This window comes from Papio anubis, chromosome 6 (genome assembly GCF_008728515.1).
Source record: "Papio anubis isolate 15944 chromosome 6, Panubis1.0, whole genome shotgun sequence".
Lineage (NCBI taxonomy): Eukaryota > Metazoa > Chordata > Mammalia > Primates > Cercopithecidae > Papio > Papio anubis.
The window spans coordinates 25,701,661-25,723,028 of record NC_044981.1 but is presented as its reverse complement, the minus strand read 5'-3'; the positions used below and the strand labels follow the sequence as shown (position 1 = coordinate 25,723,028).

At 40.5% G+C, this 21,368-nt stretch overlaps 4 protein-coding genes and 1 pseudogene across 14 annotated transcripts in view; 2 read left to right on the top strand and 3 right to left on the bottom strand.

Annotated features, from left to right (window-relative positions):
* SLC17A4 (solute carrier family 17 member 4) overlaps nucleotides 1-7,177 on the bottom strand; it is a 103,293-nt gene extending 96,116 nt beyond the window's left edge. For 4 of the 8 annotated variants that reach the window (XM_017957641.3, XM_003897144.5, XM_031666976.1 and 1 more), the window contains exon 1: nucleotides 1,414-1,501. The gene's annotated coding sequence lies outside the window, so the exon portion shown is untranslated. The other 4 variants (XM_031666973.1, XM_031666974.1, XM_031666975.1 and 1 more) reach the window with 4 other exon arrangements.
* LOC103883540 (histone H2A type 1-A) overlaps nucleotides 1-21,368 on the top strand; it is a 134,659-nt gene that overhangs the window by 81,563 nt on the left and 31,728 nt on the right. The window contains exon 1 of one of the 4 annotated variants that reach the window (XM_031666984.1): nucleotides 8,131-8,798. The exons of 2 other annotated variants lie outside the window; for them this stretch is intronic. In XM_031666984.1, the coding sequence (XP_031522844.1) occupies nucleotides 8,176-8,571 (396 nt within the window). In that variant the 5' untranslated portion in view covers nucleotides 8,131-8,175 and the 3' untranslated portion in view covers nucleotides 8,572-8,798. One more of the 4 variants, XR_004184243.1, reaches the window with a different exon arrangement.
* On the bottom strand, nucleotides 1,411-2,469 carry LOC101011867 (annotated as a pseudogene).
* LOC101008831 (histone H2B type 1-A-like) lies at nucleotides 2,514-4,584 on the top strand. Its single transcript, XM_009204551.4, has one exon. It carries the CDS (start codon nucleotides 2,794-2,796, stop codon nucleotides 3,181-3,183), a length of 390 nt encoding a protein of 129 aa, XP_009202815.1. The 5' UTR covers nucleotides 2,514-2,793; the 3' UTR covers nucleotides 3,184-4,584.
* LOC101008482 (histone H2B type 1-A) lies at nucleotides 7,228-7,922 on the bottom strand. The gene has a single exon (XM_031666985.1). It carries the CDS (start codon nucleotides 7,772-7,774, stop codon nucleotides 7,391-7,393), a length of 384 nt encoding a protein of 127 aa, XP_031522845.1. The 5' UTR covers nucleotides 7,775-7,922; the 3' UTR covers nucleotides 7,228-7,390.

The window sequence follows — 21,368 nt, the reverse complement described above, 5'->3', positions numbered from 1 at the left end:
ATTTCCAATAATTATTTCTCAGTTAATTGTGGGGCATTGCCCTGCAGATGTTACTTAAATCTGATTTTATTTCCTTCTACCAATGTAGGAGAATCTTTTTAGTACCCTTTTTAAAGATTTGTCTAATCATCAAGAACATTATTAAATAACAGTGATTTTAAAAGTACTCTAACAAGAACTACCAGTATTCCACTAAGAAATAAAGATTATCCATCTAAACATATTAACAAATGTCTTTTAAGTATCTACTGAGTTTAAGATTTATTTTTCCTTTAGCAAATAGGTTTGCATTTTACTCAGCATTCAAACATCCTTACACTCATAGATGGATCCTGGTTTATCACTGTTAACTTTTTAATTGGCTATCAGAGTTGGTTGCTCATATGTAATGGAAGATTTGTGCATATTTACTTCTAACTGAGAACGTGCTGCACTTAGTAGCATGCCTTCTTCATTCACTTTTGGGATTTCTTAAATAATTCGAAACCATTTCATTGGCTGTAGATTTATCCTTTTCTTAAATGTCTAAGAAGAAGCCTGATATTTGAAGATGTTAACTCATTGGTGACCTCATTTTTTCCCCATTCATCTTAGTCCTCACTGCTTTCTAGGTTTAATTTAAGCAATTTCTATTTTTTCAGAAACTCTTACATTTCTTCAATATTTTTAAAAATGTTAACATAGGTTTTTTTAAACTGTGTTCTTGTAACCTTAAAACAATTCCTAAATATCTCTATCTAAATTAAGTTCCCAGAGGTTTAATAATTGTTTTCAACAAATAGTTCTTATGTTTATTTAATTCTATAAGTTTGGAGTAATAATTTTATGGACACAAGCATTATGAAGAAAATAACTTTTGGCCGTGCGCAGTGGCTCACGCTTGTAATCCCAGCACTTTGGGAGGCCCAGGTGGGCGTATCACCTGAGGTCAAGAGTTTCAGATCACCTAACCATGGTGGTGAAACCCCGTCTCTACTAAAAATACAAAAAAATTAGCTGGGTGTAGTGGCACCTGAATGTAATCCCAGCTACTCGGGAGGCTGAGGCAGGAGAAACGCTTGAACTCAGGAGGCGGAGGTTGCAGTGAGCCGAGATTGCACCACTGCACTCCAGCCTGGGCAACAGAGCAATACTCTGTCACACAAACACAGACACACACACACACACAGAGTACTAGGCTTTGATTTGGGATATAACCCACATATTAAATATTAGTATCTTTATTTATTTATTTATAAGTATTTATAAGTATGAAGATACTTATATCTCAGTGTGTCCGTTATATCTCAAACCAAAGCCTAATTATGGGTTTGTATCTTAGTGTGTAGCTTATAAACCTTATAAACATTATAAACTTTATTATAGTGTATTAAGCACTTTCACATAAACAAGGTATCAAATATCCATATGTACCTTTTATCTTTTGCTTTATTAACATGGCATGGCTACGGTCTTCTAGACATATAACCATCCTAGAATTCTCGGAAGGAAATTCTTTGGCAGAAGAAAACATGCGCCCTAGCAGTATGTTTAGATATGCCCATTCCTTGACTGAGTAGAGGCACACTCTCCCAACAAGAGTTGTACTGAAAGCTGCAAGCTTACAAATCTTCTTCCTTTGCTTCTAATCAGTCTAATTCAACTCACTAACTAAAATTCAACTCCCAAAATAGGATTCCCCATCTTCACATTATTTTTCTCAGGAAAGGTTGTCACGATAACGTCCTAATTTGTTTGTTCATTTTTCCAAGAAGGATGGCATTTCCCCTTCCAGGAGCCTGCTATGATGACTGCCCTGCCTACCTGAAGTAGGTGCTGAAACAGTTTCCCCCAGAAACATCAAGTTCTGCTGTCAATACTACCGAGTATTAAAGGAAACTGCTTCGGATACCCCAATAACCAGAACTGTTCTGAGTCCTGTTTATGAAAGCTGTAGTCTTATTGACGAAACAGCATTTTGTAATCCTTTTTGTAAACTAGTTCTTACTCAGAAATTGAGTGGCTCTGAAAAGAGCCTTTGATTTCAGCTTTGGGTTTTTTTTCTTTTTTCTTTTTTCTTTTTTTTTTTTTTCCTTCTTCTTCTTCTAGACATTAGACATTCAAGTCACTTCGCTGGCTTTTACAACTTGCGTGGTTATTCACACTGGACTTTGTGGTAGTGACTCCCAATCTTTTGGGGCAGCAGCACAGCTTGGATGTTGGGCAAGACGTCACCCCAGGCCATTGTCACTCGGCCCAGCCGCTTGTTGAGCTCGTCGTTGCGGACGGCCAGCTGCGTGTGGCGTGGGATGATGAGGGTGTTCTTGTCCCGACGGCGTTGCCCACCAACTCCAGGATGTTAGAGGCCAGGTACTCCAGAACCGCAGGCAGGTACCCTAGCGAGCCGCCCCCGACCCGCTCAGCATAGCTGCCCTTGCTGAGCAGCCGGCGGACACAGCCCATGAGGAACTGCAGAACCTCTCTGAATGAAAAGCGCCTGCCTTTTCCCCGAGCTTCCCCAGTCTAAGACATAGCTTAAAAATAAAAGTTATAACGGAAAAAGACACCCGTTAAAACGGGTAGTCAGCGTATTTCTAGTCTGACGGCAGATTGTGGCTTATTATCTGACTGATTGGCTGATAGCCATCTATCCAATCAGAGAACCTTACTGCTGTTGCCTTATTTACATACTTCCTCCACCTATTATCCAATCAGATGTTGGATGCAAATGACGTAGGTTGAGGGCCATCCCTGTAAATATCACACTTCGCTCCAGTCAAACGTCACTTACTGATCTCCCAGTGAACTTGTAAGATGAACATGCTGCAGCTTGCTTCAAAGGGCACTATAACTTCCAAAAAGGGCTTCAAGAAGGCAGTCGCTAAAACTCAAAAGAAGGAGGGTAAAAAGCGCAAGAGATGCTGCCAAGAGAGCTATTTTATTTACATTTACAAGGTGCTGAAGCAGGTCCACCCGGACACTGCAATCTCTTCCAAGGCCATGAGTATCATGAATTCTTTTGTTAGTGACATTTTTGAGCGCATTGCAGGTGAGGCTTCCCTCCTGGCGAATTATGATAAGCACTCGACCATCACCTCCAGGGAGATCCAGACGGCCATGCGCTTGCTGCTGCCCGGGGAACTAGCCAAGCATGCTGTGTTGGAGGGCACCAAGGCTGTCACGAAGTACACCAGCTCCAAGTAAAACATAATCCAGCCAGCAGATGAGCTCCACAAACCAAAGGCTCTTTTAAGAGCCAGTGAAAGCTTCTAATAGGGCTGTAGAATGTTTATTTTATTATAGGGTATGCGTCATTGCCAGACTGATAAACTTTTTTCCTGGACTAGACATACATGGTTATCTTTAAGTCTAAACTTCGCATTAACTCTTTCTGCAGCAGTTTGGGTGAAAGCTAAAATCTCACAGCTGAAGCAATCCAAGAGGAGCTCCCATAATCCTGGGTTCATGGGGATATTCTTTCTGTGGATAGTGCCATGGGGAAATTTGACATTTTGTCTACGACTTTTTCTACTACAAACCCTCTACGATGACAAAAAAGGCCCACTTAGGGAAGTCTGGCACTGAGCATTAGGCTCTTTGCTTTTTCTTGACTTTGGCCATAATGTGTGCAAAACATCCTCCAAGTCCGGGTGGACCTGATCAGCACTTTGTAGATGTAAATAGAATAGCTCTCTTTGCAGCATCTAGATTTGTGCTTTTTACGCTCCTCTTCTTGCACTCTATGAAAAGTGATCAGGCTAACTCCCCTTTATCTGCTGGGATTTGAGGTTTAAAGCCGCAGGTTTCTGCGTCTCTGTGAACTCCAGTAAACTGCTTACTCAATATCACAGTTCTTAATGTTGCTTAGCTACTTAAGAATTCTCTCCACAGGGATTTCCAGATGATTCCAACAGAACTCTTTCCTGGATATCTGTGTTCTCTATATCCATGAGTACCACCCTATTCACATGGTTGTCCAAACCAGAAATGTATTTTTTCTCTAATAGTCTCTGTTCAACTTCTATCCACTTCAATCTCTCAAGATATGGTAATTTTACTTCCTACATATTTCTGTTGTCTGATTATTCACCATCTCCACAGCTACCATTTTTGTCTGCATACTCATATCTCTCACCTGAATTACAGTTTCTAATTAATCTCACTGCTCTTAATCTTGCCTCCCTAAAATCCACTCTCCGCCCAACTATTTTCATTTCTTAAATTGACAAATAAAAACCATGCATTTACTGTGTACAACATGATGTTTTGAAATATGTATACATTGCGGAATAGCATCAATCTAATTAACATATGCATTACCCCACATATTTTTTGTTACGGAAACACTTAAATCTACTTTCTTTGCAATTTTCAAGAATAGAACATATTGTTACCAACTATAAACAGCATATTGTACAATAGAGCTCTTCAACTTATTCCTAAGTGAAATTTCATATCCTTTGACCAATATCTTCCCACCACTCCCCAGCTGTAGCCACTGGTAACCACCACTCTGCTCTCTACTTCCAGGAGTTCAACATTTTTTAAATTCCACTTATGAGATCATACAGCATTTGTCTTTCTGTGCCTGGCTCATTTCACTTAACATCCTCCAGGTTCATCCATGTTGCTGCCCATGACAGGATTCTTTTTCTTTTTTAAGACCAAATAGTATTCTATTTTGTATATATGCCACATTTTCTTTATCCATCTGCTGATGGACATTTATGTTCTCTCTACATCTTGTCTATTGAGAATAATTCTGCAATGAACATGGGAGTACAGATATCTCTTTGAGAATCTGATTTTATTTCCTTTCAATATATACCCAGTAGTAGGATTGCTGGATTTATATGGTAGTTCTATTTCTAATTTTTTGAGGAAATTCTATAGTGTTTTCCACAATGTATGCACTAAAATATAATTTTCAATCTTATTTGAAGCACAAATATTAGTATATCACAGATTTTTAAAAATATTTTGAAAACTCAATCTGGCATTGTTTCATTAATAATATTAAACATATTTTATTGCATGTACATAGAAATTTATATTAAGCTGTGTATAGGATCAGCTAGACTAGGAAAGAAATCCATAATACAATAAAGGTTTTGAATTTTGGAGCTTTTTGGGTTACGGATGCTCAACCTGTATTGCAGACATGTAAAACTCAAGAAAATCTACCAGGAAACCAATAGCAAAGTAAGTCAATTCAGTGAGGTACTAGAAGGATATAAAAAATAATAAAAATGCACAGAAAGCAGTGTTACATATATAACAACAAAATGTTAAAAAATAATGAATAGGAAATACCTCATTTACAGTAACAACAAAAACAAAGTACCCAGAACTATATTTAACTTTTTAAAATGCCAAGTATGTATGAAGGTAGATGATCAGTTCACACCCATCCTGTGGTCTTCTGTAGGTGAATGACTCAGGCAGCACCTGAACTAGGCTCAGTTCTAGAAAACGGACCTGAGAGGAATGGGGTCCTCTGGGAAGACTCCTTTTGCTCTCAATCCAAGACCCAGTGGAATAGAGTGACTCTTCCTGCCTTTACTTTATCATCTCTGCATGAACACTTGGAACTGTGACCAGTATGATGGCAAAATCACAATGGGGAGAAGGGCAGAGGCAAGACTGCAGGGTAGTGGAGCCAGGGCTGTGATCATCCTATTGGTGGAACTTCTCTGCCTTTAGGTTGTCCTGTTTGGTTGCATTACTTATTATCTCAACCAGTCCAGCTAGCATTTCCTGTTATTTGGAGCCAAAATACATCGATATAAAAGCTACATGAAGTTTAGTCTGAAAAAGTTTTTATTTGCTGGTATTCCTACTTATCTATTGCCCAAATAAGCCTAAAAGTCCTTGGATAATCAGGATAGTCTACTGACAGTGGTCACAAAGTTGACAGGTTATTTGGCAGTTATGTGATACCTGCTGTTTTCCAAGGTGTTAGAGAAGCATGAATACCTGACTGGAGATGATCCCATCCCCAGTACAAGGTGAGCATAGATGCTAGATGCACCTTCCCCCCAATTTGTCACCTCCTTGGAAGATTTCCCAGCTAAAGCACGCAGGGGCTTTGCAGGAACTGCCTTACTGTTCACAAAAGTGTGGGGGCACTTATTTTAACAGGTCTTGTACATCGATATATTCTTTTGTTGTTGTTTCTGAGACGGAGTCTTGCTCTGTCACCCAGGCTGGAGTGCAGTGGGATGATCTCGGCTCACTGCAACCTCTGCCTCCCAGGTTCAAGCGATTCTCCTGCCTCAGCCTCCTGAGTAGCTGCAATTACAGGCCGTGCCACCACTCCCGGCTAATTTTTTGTACTTTTAGTAGAGACGGTTTCACCGTGTTAGCCAGGATGGTCTCGATCTCCTGACCTCATCATCTGCCCTCCTCAGCCTCCCAAAGTGTGGGATTACAGGCGTGAGCCACCGCGCCCGGCCGGTACTAACTTTTTAATGTAAAGAAAGCACATACACACATCCAAAATTTCATTAAAAGGTTAAATGAACATGCGTTAAACAGATTGAGAATTCCCGCTAACCAGGTTTCCAAGAAGTAACATTTGATTCGTTTTTAAGGTGGCTGAAATCAGTTTAATGCTTGAGAGCCCTTACAGATGGAGGTCAACAACCAGTTAACACGACAATTAAGGAAACTATTGTAAATTTAAGAAAATTACAAGACACTTTAAATCTGTTTCATTCCTGCAAATCAGATTTGTGAGTTCTCCAGAGTTCCCAAAATGATTTCCACACCTTGACTTTCCTGTGGCACAAAACGTAACTTCCTCTCAACTACTGCCTTTTTGGGATGTCTATAGAAATTTGGAATCATAATGCAAGTTACATTGTCTACGTGGCTGCACTTTGTAGTTTAATATACATAATGCTAACCTTAAACATACCAATATCGATCAAGATGTAGCTTTTATACAAACTACCGTTTTTGAGAGAGTCTCGCTGTCACCAGGCTAGCGTGCAATGACGACCTCGGCTCACTGCAACCTCCAGCTCCTAGGTTCAAGCCATTCTCCTGCCTCCACCTCCCAATAAGCTGGGACTACGGTAAGCGATACCACGCCCACCTGATTTCCGAACTTTTAGCGGAGATGGGAGTTTCAGCTTGTTGGCCAAGATGGTCTCCATCTTCTAACTGCGTGAACCAGCCAGCGTCCGCCTTTTCAAATACTGGGATTACACAGGCGTTAACAACGGTACCCCGCCAGGCTGGTCTTGTTGGCACTAGTTCGTCTACCTTAAGCCCACAGCTGATTATCTTTGAATGGCTTTACGAAGACAGCCTTCACAGAAACATACAGTAAGTCCACAGCTCTTTCAGTATGTTTAAGTGGCTCTGAAAAGAGCCTTTGGGTTATAAAGACGTTTACTTGGCCGGCTTATTTGGAGCTGGTGTACTTAGTGACAGCTTTGGTGCCCTCAGACACAGCATGTTTAGCCAGCTCTCCCGGCAGTAGTAACCGCACTGCTGTCTGGATCTCTCTAGAGGAGATGGTGGAGCGTTTGTTGTAGTGAGCCAAACGTGATGCCTCACTCGCTATACGCTCAAAGATATCAGTGACGAACGAATTCATGATACTCATGGCTTTGGAAGAGATTCCAGTATCTGGATGGACCTGTTTCAGCACCTTGTAGATGTAAATGGAATAGCTCTCCTTGCGGGTTCTCTTGCGTTTTTTGCCCTCCTTCTTCTGCGTCTTAACGACAGCTTTCTTAAAGCCTTTCTTGGAAATCGTAGCACCTTTAGATGATAACTCCGGCATAACTGCGGCGCACTTCTGCAGTGTTAAGCAGCTCTTTTAGGTGTTAAACAGCTCTTTTAGGTGTTAAGCAGCTCTTTTAAGTGTTAAACAGCTCTTCAGTGTTAAACAGCTCTGTAACACCTCAACTCCCACCGTCACCAAGTAAACGAATAGCGCTGCTGGCTGAAAGGTGCGGTATTTATAGGCACGGCCCTCAAATGCCGTGTTGGGCATCTAAAATCTGATTGGACAATGCGAAGTGGCGTGAATGCAAATAAGGCGATTCTAGTAAGATTTTCTGATTGGGTAGAAGGCCATCAGCCAATCAGATAGCAAAAATTCCAACCTCAGTCAGACTATAAATAGGCCCAGTAGCGCCGTTAGGAATGATTCTTGTGTTGCTGTGATTGCTCTGTGTAGAAATGTCTGGACGAGGAAAGCAGGGGGGAAAAGCACGCGCCAAGGCTAAGTCTCGCTCCTCTAGAGCAGGCTTGCAGTTTCCCGTAGGTCGAATTCACCGTTTACTTCGTAAGGGAAACTATGCAGAGCGGATAGGGGCAGGCGCACCAGTGTACTTGGCGGCGGTGTTAGAATACCTGACAGCAGAAATTCTTGAATTGGCTGGCAATGCATCTCGTGATAACAAGAAAACTCGCATTATTCCCCGCCACCTGCAGCTAGCCATCCGCAATGACGAGGAACTCAATAAGCTCTTAGGCGGCGTGACCATTGCACAGGGCGGGGTCCTGCCCAACATTCAAGCAGTGCTGCTGCCCAAGAAGACTGAGAGTCACCACCATAAAGCCCAAAGCAAGTAACTTCGGGCTGTCGTTGGTATAGTGACTTTTAAGTGTCAGAAAACAAAAGGCTCTTTTCAGAGCCACTTACCATCTCAGAAAAGGCTGTGCCTTACAGAACGTTAAGTGCTGTTAAGCAGCCATGTTAGCTGGCACCTGTCAGAAGCAACACCCGTTTAAGGGCATTTCGGGAATGTCAGCGGATTGAATGAATTTTCAAGGATCGTTGCATCAACCATTAGTCTGAGGTAGTTTTGATTATACGTGTCACTGGGCGAGGTAGCTCACGCTTGTGAGCAGTCAGTACTTGCACCGAGGTTGAAGTGGGAGGGTCGTTTAAGCCCGGGGCTTAACCATTAACATAATTGAGACCCTATCTCACAGAAATTAGTCGGGTCTGGTGGTGCAGGCGTGTAGTCCCAGCTACACGGGAGGCTGCGGTGGGAAGGTTGTTTGAGCCCGAGAGGTGAAAGTTACAGTTAACGTAGATCGTTCCACTGCACTCCAGTCTGGGTGACATGAGCGAGACTGTATCTCAAACTAGTTATGTATGTCATGTTAAGGGTTACGTATGGAAGTGAAGATTGCATTACAAACAGAAGAGGTATAACCTTAGAGTTCAAGTCTAGGCGACATTAGTCTGGCTGGTTGCTTAAAGTACATTTTAGAGAAGAATTTCCTTTCAAATATGGCAGTCTCACGAAATACTCAAATGTGACGTGTAAGTAAAATAAGTTAATCTTAAAATTTGGGTAAGCATATATATATTTGATACCTGTGGCTTCATGCACTTTGTAAAGAATAATAGAATTATTTCTTAAAATGTAAATAAGATGTTAAAAAGAAGCCTTACACCATATGTGATGGTGAGATACTAGTGTCAGACTCAGGCAGGAATAGGACTAGAAGGCCTAACATAACTTGAAGTTTAGAAATTTCAGAACAGTATATGCTTCAAAAGTTTTGACTACTAAAAAGAGGCAAAATAGTTTGTTGAAAAGCAAAACCCATTCAGTAACGCTGCCAAATAACTAAAAATTACTGTACGATATTCAACAGCTGCCCTTACCTCAAAAAAAAAAAAAAAAAAAATCTCATTTGGTTACCAAAAAAAAAAACTGCTAAACACTTAATATCTACACATAATAAGGCATATATAGAAGCAAGTAAAGTTCTATAAAATAAAACATGCCAAGTAAGGACAATCAAGTCACAAAAGTCAGTCATCCCTTGAATTAACCTGCATAAATAATAAGTAAGGGATGCAATTAGAGAAGGAAAAAACTGAAGATCTTTGAAAACAGAAATGGCAACTATATGTTGAATAAAACTGGGTAATATTTAGAACATGGCAAATGTGAAACTTCAGGATATAAGATAAATCTAAACAGATGAATTCCAAGTAATTAATGTAGATATACTTTGTCAAGGAAGTGGCACTTAACTCTCCAGACGTGCCAAAGCAGAGTATGGAAAGGCAGAAGAAGAGGGACTTGGCTTTATAGGAGAGAACTTTCATATTCTTTTATTCCAAATGCACTACATAATACTTTTATTTCCATATCTAATGCAATCCTATTAAAATTACATTAAACTAAATGTTTAGATAGAATAAAATGTATAAAAAATGGTAAATACATGTTAAAGGAGACATGCCCCTTGATTTTTCAAAACAATTTACTTATAGAAGTTTCTGATTCTTCTCTTTTTTTGGAGCCAGAGTCTTCTCTATCACCCAGGCTGGAGTGCAGTGGCACGATCTCAGCTCATTGCAACCTCCAGCTCCCAGGTTCAAGTGATCTCCTACCTCAGCCTCCTGAGTAGCTGGGATTACAGGCGCCTGCCACCATGCCCAGCTAATTTTTGTATTTTTAGTAGAGACGGGATTCCGCCATGTTGGCCAGGCTGGTCTCCAACTCCTGACCTCAGGTGATCCGCCCACCTCAGCCTCCCAAAGTGCTGGGATTACAGGTGTGAGCCACTGCACCCAGCCTTGATTTCTTCTTACAGAACTTTCACACATTTCATAGAATTTATCTCCAGCTATTCTTTTTTATTAGTGTATTTTGGGGAAATATTAGAAGGGTTTCTTTATTATGTTTTCTGATTGACCATGTTTTACAGATAGAACATTCTTGATTTTTGTACTGATTTGTATTTCCTTCCTTATTAAATTCTGTCATTTCTGTTGTCTAGCTTTTTTCCTTTGTGGTTTTCCAGGTAGGCAGGAAAATCATATAATTTTGCCCTATTGTTTTAAATAGTTGACTTTCTTGTCTAAATGCATTGTCGAATAGTTATAAGTGATAACAAATAAAAATGGTGATATTGACTCTTCCCCCCCCCCCCCCCCCCCCACCCCCGACAGACTTCCTCTGTTGCCCAGAGTGCAGTGGCCTGATCTCAGCTCACTGCAACCTCTGCCTCCCGGATTCAAGCGATTCTCCTATCTCATTCTCCCAAGTAGCTGGGATTACAGACATATACCATCATGTCTGGCTAATGTTTGTAGTTTTAGCAGAGATGGGGTTTCACCACGTTGGCCAGGCTGGTCTCGAACTCCTGACCACCCACCTTGGCCTCCCAAAGTGCTGGGATTACAGGTGTGAGCAACCATGCCTGGCTGACTTATTTTTTATAATCAGACTAATATGACACTTTTAGTGCCTAATGCCAGGTTTTTATGTGATTGGTGTAATTCCAAAATTACTAAGAGTTGTTAATTAAAAATAAATATTGGCTATTAACAGTAAAACTTTAGCAGCAACGGAGACAAATATATGCCACTTTTTTCCTTTTGGTTTTTTTTCGGGGGGCGGGGATGGAGTTTTGTTCTTATTACCCAGGCTGGAGTGCAATGGTGCCATGTCAGCTCACTGCAACCTCCGCCCCCCTCCCCGTGCTTCAGGCAATTCTCCTGCCTCAGCCTCCTGAGTAGTTGGGATTACAGGCGCCTGCCACCACACCCAGCTAATTTTTTTTTTTTTTTTTTTTTTTGTATTTTTAATAGAGACAGGGTTTTGCCATGTTGGGCAGGCTGGTCTTGAACTCCTGACCTCAGGTGATCCGCCTGCCTCAGCCTCCCAAGTGCTGGGATTACAGGCTGGGATTACAGGCATGAGCCACTGTGCTCGGCCTCCTTTTACTTTTTATGATAAATCACACTGAAGAAATTCAGAACACACCACTCCAAAATATGTCACTCTGACATATTGACTATTTGGAATTAAAGACACTTGAAAAACAGCAGGTGCACAAACACTCTGACCTTCCTTTTGTTTCTTAAAAGTAGGAGATGAAAGATGCCCTTCCTATACCAGAAGGAAAGTATCATTCTCATCAAGGACAGAAAATTAAGGCCAAGGAAAATCTGTACAAATAAACCTTGTTACACCAACCCTTATCTCTCGAGTCACTTCTCCACCTAATTAATTACTGTAACCCAACCCACTTTGTTTGTCACATTTTCACAGCTTACTGCACTTTGTCAAATTCTTCATATAAGCATTCCATTCTTTGTCTTTGTCCTACTTCTGTGCCATGTAAAACTTGCATTCAATAAATTTATATGCTTTTCTGCTGTTGACATCTCTTATGTCAATTTAATTCTCAAGCCCAGCCAAAATATCCTGAGGGCAGAAGTAAAGTTTTGCTTCCTCCACTACAACATTATGGATTTCTCATCAGAAATCACAGAAGTCATGGAATGATAGAATAATACCTTCAAAGTTCTAAAGCAAAATAGCTCTCAATTTAAAATTATGTGCTCAGATGAACTGTTTTTTGTGTAAAGCTGAAATAATTTTTGGACAAAAACTGGAAAGTTTTGCCACTCACAGATTCATACTAGAAGAATTAATGCTAAAGAATGTACTGAAATAAAAAGACTGAACTCAGAAGAAAGACTGAGATGCAATAAGCAATAATATTACCAAGGAAGGGGTAAAAGTATAAATCCATCTAAATAAATATACTAGTTGTAAAAAAAAAAAAATACTTACTAGAATATTAAGAAAAAACAATGAACCAAAAACACTAGACAATAGTTACAGAAGATGAACAGGGCTGAAACAAATTAAAGCATGTTGATGTCCTTGTATTGTTTATAAGGAGGGCAGACATACTGATTGTTATATTTTCTTAAGTGAGGTTTATATTTTATGTTAAATGTAACCACTAAAATAATAAAATTAATGTAGACTAGAAAGAAGGGGGTAATAGCAAAAAAAAAAAAAAAAAAAAGTCCAATGGAAAGCAGGAAATCAGAAAGGACTGGCATGACAAATTAGAATGCAAAGTCAAATATAAGACATGAGTCCAAATATCAAAATGAAGGTTACCCAATTAAATTTGCCATTTAAAAGACAGTATTTGACTAGGAGTAAAACACAGCTATCCCTTGGTTATAAAATACCTAAAATTTATTGGCACAGAACACTTAGAAGTAAAGGAATGGAAAAAATACATTCCAGAAAAAACTGTCCCCCAAAAAAATTGTTTTGCAAAATTAATAGCAGAGATAATATTTAATGAAAATATAATTTGCAAATTAAAAGCAGAAAAATTATCTAGGTAGATACCCTATTCCTCATTGCATTAACACCCAAAAACAACTTTATAGAAAACGAACAGCAGCGGTGTCTCAAGCCTGTAATCCCAGCACTTTGGGAGGCCGAGACGGGTGGATCACGAGGTCAGGAGATCGAGACCATCGTGGCTAACATGGTGAAACCCCGTCTCTACTAAAAAATACAAAAAACTAGCCGGGCGAGGTGGCGGGCGCCTGTAGTCCCAGTTACTGGGGAGGCTGAGGCGGGAGAATGTCGTGAACCCGGGAGGCGGAGCTTGCAGTGAGCTGAGATCCGGCCACTGCACTCCAGCCTGGGCGACAGAGCGAGACTCTCTCAAAAAAAAAAAAAAAAAAAGGAAACGAACAGCAGAAATGTATGACAAAGAATGCATTCACAATTATAGTGTATATTTTAATATATCTGTCTTGGAAAAAGGTAATCACCGCTACCACATATTGGAATGTTAAAAACACACTAAAGCATAATTCATGAGTTTAATAGCAAAACCATAAACCTTTTACTGTGTGTCTGTCTGTCTCTGTGTTAGTCTACGAGTTTGCCTCTGTTTCTATCTCTGTCTCTAAAATGTATGTTATTAATTGTAATATATATGCTTAAGAGTCCCAAAGAAACCTGAGTCCTCTACCCTAAACTTCATTTTTTTTTTTGAGAGACGGAGGTTCGCTCTGTTGCCCAGGCTGGATTGCAGCCACACTATCTTGGCTCAATGCAATTTCCGCTTCCTGGATTCAAGCGATTCCCCTGCCTCAGCTCCCCAAGTAGCTGGGACTACAAGCTTGTGCCACTACACCCAGCTTTTGTATTTTTAGTAGAGACAGGGTTTCACTATATGTTGGTCAGGCTGATCTCGAACCCTGACCTCGGGTGATCCGCTCGCCTCCACCACGCCCGGCCTCTTCCCTAAACTTTAGAGTCATAGATTTATGATTTGTTCCACAAATATTGAGAGCTTACGAAGTACCAGTCACAGTTCTAATCGTTTTACTATTATAAATAATGCTGAAGCAAACATCTACATGCATGCGGTGTTTTCTTTCTCCTGCAGTGGTTCTTTGATAGATATTTCCAGCATTGGATAGACAGTGCTGTACAAATCAGATGAGATCCTGTCCTCCTGGAGCCCAAGTTCCTTATTCTCACTCACCACCCGTATACCCGCCATCATCAAATCTTAAGGTCTTTTCTCCCTTTGCCATTTCTCCGATTAACATCTCTCAACTGCTCCCCCTAGCTGTCTCACCAGGCTCTTACCACACTCTCCTGTGCTGTGGTCGTAACCAATCTACTTGCAGTTCCTTGAACCCATTGCGCTTTAATTCACTTGTGTCTTTATGAGTTGTGTAACTTTTCTAGAATGTTCTTGCTGTTCTTCGTTTAATTAGTTTCTATGCGTCCTTCAAGGATACACTTACACATTACGTCATTTGTGAAACTTTCCTTGACCATTTCCCCCCATCTTAGAGTCATTTAGATGTCCCTCTGGTGACCCTGTTGCACATTCTAGTTAAAGGTGTTAATGTTTATGCTTGTCTCTTCTACTAAAATATAAAGCTTTTTATATTTATGAAACTATAAAGTTTTTTATGAGAATGTTTTGTTTAGCCAAATTTTGCAGTGCCTAAAATACAGAAGACACCAATTAATGACTGGTTGAATACATAAATAAAAACACTTTTTTCTGGGTTCCAGCTGCTTATGTTTTAGTATTTAAGTGATAATAGTAAAATAGAAAATTCAGAGTGGAAAGGTCATCAATCATTTCCCATTTTGACATATTTATTCTTATTTTTGTATTTCTTCCAATATTTATGCTTAGAACATTTTTCTCTTTCAATATCATGTTTTTTAAAATATATCATAGCATTAGATTTTTAAGTGGTTATGTAATTTTATAATTCTTGTTTTTTAATTCTCAGTTTCGATAGCTGCATCAAGACATATACTGAGCACTTACTTTGTACCACACATTTTTTCTGAATGTGTTATGCACTTGATCTTGTTTAATCCTCAAAACAATCCTATAGCTAGGTACTACTATTATACCCACTTTACCAATGAAGAGATTAAACTTCTTTGGAGCTGTCATGGGCGTCCGTGTGAAGAGACCACCAAACAGGCTTTGTGTGAACAATAAAACTTTTTAATTACCTGGGTCCAGGCGGGCTGAGTCCAAAAAGAGAGTCAGTGAAGGGAGATAAGGGTGGGGCCGTTTTATAGGATTTGGGTAGGTAAAGGAAAATTACAGTCAAAGGGGGGTTATTCTCTGGCGGGCAGGAGTGGGGGTCACAAGGTGCTCAGTGGGGGAGCATTTTGAGCCAGGATGAGCCAGGCACAAGATAATGTCATCGCTTAAGGCAAGGACCCGCCATTTTCACTTCTTTTGTGGTGAAATGTCATCAGTCAAGGCGGGCCAGGGCATTTTCACTTCTTTTGTGATTCTTCAGTTACTTCAGGCCATCTAGGCATATACGTGCAAGTCACAGAGGATGCGATGGCTTGGCCTGGGCTCAGAGGCCTGACAGGAGCCACAGAGCTAGCACTGGTGCCAGCATTTCAACCCAGATAGTCTGACTGTAACGCCCACCTTAATTGTGACTATACTAAAGTGTTTGTACCATAATTTAGTTAAATATACCATCTTTCATTGTTTGGGGGGGATTTTTTTTTTCTTTTTTTTTTTTGAGACGGAGCTGGAGTGCAGTGGCACAACATCCCCCTCACTGCAACCTTGTCTCCTGGGTTCAAATGATTCTCCTGCCTCAGCCTCCTGAGTAGCTGAAATTACAGGCACGTGCCACCACGTGATGATTGACCTGCCTCAGCCTCCCAAAGTGCCGGGACTACAGGTGTGAGCCACCAGGCCAGGCCGAGCTGATCATTGTTAACTACTTAGGCTGCTTCCAATATTTTATTATTGCAATCAATGGTGTAATGAACATCTATGCAAAAATAGCTTTCACTCCTTCTGAAGTACTTGTTTAAACCATTCCTAGATACGGGATGATTAGGTCAAAGAATACATAAGATTTTATGCCTTTTTCTGCATATTGTTACTATTCCAGATTATTGCACCAGAAGGCCAGTAGCAAAGCATGACGGCGTTTCTATTTTATTTTGCCCTCACATAATTTGGTGTTATTTAAAGAAAAATTTGTTTAGTTGGTGGAGTACACCATTACCACATTATTTTAGTTTGCACTTCTTTTCATCAAAGTGAGACTGAACATTTCCATATATATATATATATATATATATATATATATATATACAGTCACACACATCTATCATACATATATATGTGTGTGTGTAACACACATCTATCATACATTGCTCAACAGGGATACACAGTCTAAGAAATTTATCATTAGCTGATTTTGTTGTATTAACATCAGAGTGTACTTACACAAACTTAGATGGTAGAGCCTATTACGCACCTAGGCTATAGGGTATAGCCTGTTTCTCCTGGGTTTCTGTACAGCATGTTACTGTGGTGAACACTGTGGGTAACTGTAACATAATAGTAAGTATTTGAATATCTAAACATAGAAAAGGTACAGTAAATATATAGTGTTATAATATATGGGACCACCATAATATATGTGGTCTGGCATTGAGCAAAACATTGTTATGTGGCTCATGACTGTATATGTTTGTTTTTGCCAGTTACTCCCATATTCTGAAATGTCTCTTTGGGTCCATAAAAAATAATTTAAACAACAAATTCAAATTAGTTGTTTTGTAACATTATAAAACTTAAGTTCTATTAGGCCCTTAAATATAATATTTGTAAAATCTGAATAAAACAATTTTATAATGTAGTCAATGAGAGCCAGTTGAATTTTTAAAACTGACTCTTAGAGAAAGTGCTCATTAATTTGAAATGCAGTCACACATGAGCTCCTTTGAAGTCAAATATAATCAAAGCTAACACCAGGGGGAGCCCAGTAGTCATTTCCTGTGAAAATACATCTGACTTTTAATATGTTTCTGAAGTGACACTGGAGAAAATATACAGTGAAACTATGAATACTGCATTTAATAGTCCTACGGAGAAAAAACAGAAGTCAGTGCTTAAAATATACATTCAGACTTCAACCTTTTAGTAAACTGAAAAAGACACGAGAATGATGATTATGTGAACAACAGTTGTAGAACACCCACGAATGCCTGTACAGATCTTGTTTCCATTGTTATTTCTGCCTCTTGTCAGCATAGGAATCAGACATGTCTACTTCAGAATCCAGCTCTGCTACTTCTAAGCTGAGTGTTTTTGAACCAGTTACATAATCTCTCTGTGACTCAGTCTCTTCACCTGTACATGGTAACACCTACCTCACATGGTTATTGTGAAGATCAAACTGAGATCATATCAATAAAGCATCCGGCACATAGCCCAGGCTCAGATGTGTTAGTTCATTTCTTCATCTAAATCAGTGATTCTCAACCAAGGCTGATTTTGCTACCAATGGTCATTCGGCAATGTTGGGAAGCATTTTTGGTTGTCACAACTAGCGGCAGGTCCGGCATCTCATAGTCAAGGCCAGGGATGCTACTAAACATCTTACATAGGACAACTCCCCAAAACGAAAAATTATCGGCCCGCAAATGCTAAAAGTGCCAGGGTTGAGTAATCTTTATCTATCTGGAGAAATCTAATGTCATCATTAATACTCCTTTGCTGAGAGCCTATTCTATGTTGGATTCAATTTGAGTTTCTGGAAATACCATGAAATATAAAGATCTTGCCATGCAGGGGATTACAGTCTAATAGTGGAACTATGGCTTTTCACCGTCTGCGAGTTTGGGGATGGGAAAGAGTGAGGAAAGTTCAGAGAACACCCCTTTTCAGTTTAGAGTAAGCACCTTCAGCACCTCCACCTCTGTGAGCACAAGGTTGCAGAGCACCCTGGGTGCCCTCTGGCTGTCTCCATGCTAGCGGAGCAATCCAGAAGAGTTTCCTTCCTGGGGTTTGCTATCCCTTAATTTAGGCTTGCTTCAGAAAGAAGTGCTGGTCACTTCCTCAGCCCTTCGTATTCAAGTGCTGGCCTCTGCTGCGGTAGATGTTGGGGCACAGGGGCTCTGCCCTTTCCTACAGAATGGGCCTATGTGAGGGTAGCTTTCACCTGCTGACCCTTCAGCACATCCCCTCCCTCAGCCCTGAGGCATTTCCTGCGGTTAGCTACGGAGGAGAGTAAGAGCCACTTCTGCCCACCGCACATGGCCAGTGGCTCATGAGAGAAAAGGCTTTTGAGTCCGAAGTCCTGTGTGAGTCCTGGCTCTGCTTCTTTCTTCCTGAGGAGCCTGGGGAAAGTCTTGATGTTTCTGGCCTCCACTTTATAGCATGGAAGGAGGAATCTCTCATGAGGTTTATGTGAACTTTATTTGGTGCTTTGTAAATATAAATCATAATCCCCCTCTGGGGGGGGATTTGCTTATTGAGTCCTCCCTGCCCAAAAGTTCTGTAACCAAGCTCAGAATTTGCCGCAAAATTACTCTAGTGTGGCCTTATGTTGACAGCTAGAGGCAGATGGAATCACGCTTAAAAGCACCTACTGTGTGTCCATTCTGAATTCATCACTTCGTGCCTATTGTTTAAGACACAAGTATGGAAAAGCACTCTAAGGGAGGCTACGGGGCTGAGTGAGCTGAATGCCTGGGAGCTCACTTACTGTCTCCTCCACCGCCCATGCTTCTGTCATCAGCCAGGTAGGGAGCTCAGTTCTCAATACACTCCCTTTCTAGTTTCATGTTTTTCTAAAAAGAAAGCAAACGCCTATATCATGTATCCAAAATGCATAACATTTGTAGTTATGACTGTTCCATCAGATCAGAAAGTTACCGGAAACATTTAATGAAACAGTAAGAACCTTACTGGGCCTAATTTTATGGATGTCCTTCTGTGCAGCTTCTAAAAGAAATCGATTTATGTGTGGTGTTGTGCAACAATAGTAAGGAAGCCAATTGGTAGACTCTCAGAGAAGGACAGCAGAGGCAAGTTTTGGGCTCCCTGCCTGTGTAGGAGAACAAGATCTGAGTCAGTCTGACCCCACACCTGCTGGGAAAGAACACCCTTGAAACTGACCTATTACTTCTAGAGCAGATGATCCAAAGGAAATGTACAGGCATTTTATGCAAACATACATTTTAAAATGAAATTTTGAGTAAAATAAACACTCACTTGGAGAGCACTTTCTCTTCTTGCAGCATCTCATAATTGACTCCACTGAAGTAAATCCTGCATCCCAGGCAGCAGCTAAAGGACTGAGGGAAAGGCCACTATACCTTTCAAACATTAACTCATGAATTGTGCTGGGTCATCTGGCACTACAATCCCTCCAACAGACTGTAAGCTCTTTGCTTACAGCTTGTCTCCTTGCCTAGCTTGGTGCCTCACTGAAGGAAGCCGTTACAGTGTCCCCACTTCCCCCAGAGAGGAGCCATCAATTATGTTTGGGTCTTCTCTCCGCTCTGCTTCCACTCATATATAGGTGTAAAAAGCGTAATAAGACAGCAGAAAATAAAAACGATAACATATGGAATCGAACATATGCATCCACTAAGCCACAGAACTAGGTAACTACCTACACTAATCCTTCCAAGGATTCTGTGAGTAGTTATTTCGACTTTACCTCTATTTTACAGGTCGGGAAACTGAGAGGGATTATTTTTTTTTCCTATGGGCCCTGTTACGGGTTGAATTGCATACTCTCCAAATTCATATCCTGAAGTCTAACCTTCAGTACCTCAGAATACAACCTATTTGTAAATAGGATCATTGCAAATGTACTTAGTTAAGATGAAGTCATACTGGCATAGGATGGGCCCCTAGTCCAATATGAATGGTGTCCTTATAAAAAGAGGAAATTTGGATACAGAGCCAGACATGCAAACAGGGGGAATGTCATGTGAAGATGAAGGCAGACATCAGGGTAGCACTCCTACTAGCCAAGGAACACCAAAGATTGCCAGCAAACCACCAGAAGCTAGGAGAGAAACGTGAAAGAGATTCTCCCTCATAGCTCTCAGAAGGAAACAGCCCTGCTAACACCTTAATTTCAGATTTCCAGCCTCCAGAACTGTAAAATGATACATTTCTGTTGTTTAAAGCCACCTAGTATGTGATACTTTCTTATGGAAACTCTAGGAAACTAATACAGTCCCTCAGTGAGTTCTTAGCAAAGCTGGGATTTGGGTTTAGCCCTTCTGATTCTCAGTCTAATGCTCTTTTCTTCATAGAGCAGCTGTCTCATTTCCTGAGGGGAAGTGACCACTTCCATCTGATTAATCAGGGACTGCCTCCTGGAAGAAGTGAGCTTTGAGCTGTGCTTGAAGGTGAAGAATGTTTTGATGTGTGGAAAAGAGAGTGGAGACTGAGGGTCACACCAAGAGTTAGGAAGGCTCCAGGCAAGTTAAGGCTAGAACAGAGAACCCGTATAAGGAAGTATATCTGGTTAAAACTTTTGTGTATGCTAAGTACTAGCGATATGGCCTTGCAGTGGTTTATAAATCTGCTGGAGATAAAAGTTGTGACCAATACAAAGCCATTTAGGATTTCTGTGAACCTGAGTGTGCCAGTAATTAAAGGATCAGGCTTTGTAAAATCAAGTTTTTTCTTTGGCTTCCTAATAAAGGCAGGATGGGAAGTAGAGAGGGAGAAGTTCCATGAAATACATCAAATAGCCCGGTCCTACTGCTAGCAGACACTTCTCTCCTGAGTCAGTTACTTGAATCTTTGACTATTACAAGTGATCCTCTGTCTCTGGAAGACTTTTTTGTGTACCTGTGTTAAGGTAAAAATATTAGGCAAAACATTTGAAAATGAAGTTTTCTTATCCAAAACAGGCAAAGGGAAAATTTTCAGAAAGTGTTGAAGGGACTGGCACAAACGAATGATTTTGGTTAAACTGATCCCTGGGATATCCAAGCATAAGATCACTGATGGGGCTGGCTAGTGTGGTCCTTTAAGAGATCTCAACAATGACTTGTTGTATCTCAACAGTAAGCCCAGAAAATGCTTACTCAAATGGAGATAAAAACATGACGCAGCCAGCTACAAAACTTGGTTCATTTATCTGCTTTGGACTGAAGGGTTTATATATTGAGAATCTACATCTGTAAAAGGTCATCCCCAACTCCTGAGCATGTGACCCAGGCCTGCCAGCCCCCTGGTGACAAACATGTTTAATCTAATTGCAGGCTGCCCTCTTTGCCAGCTCTTTTTGACTG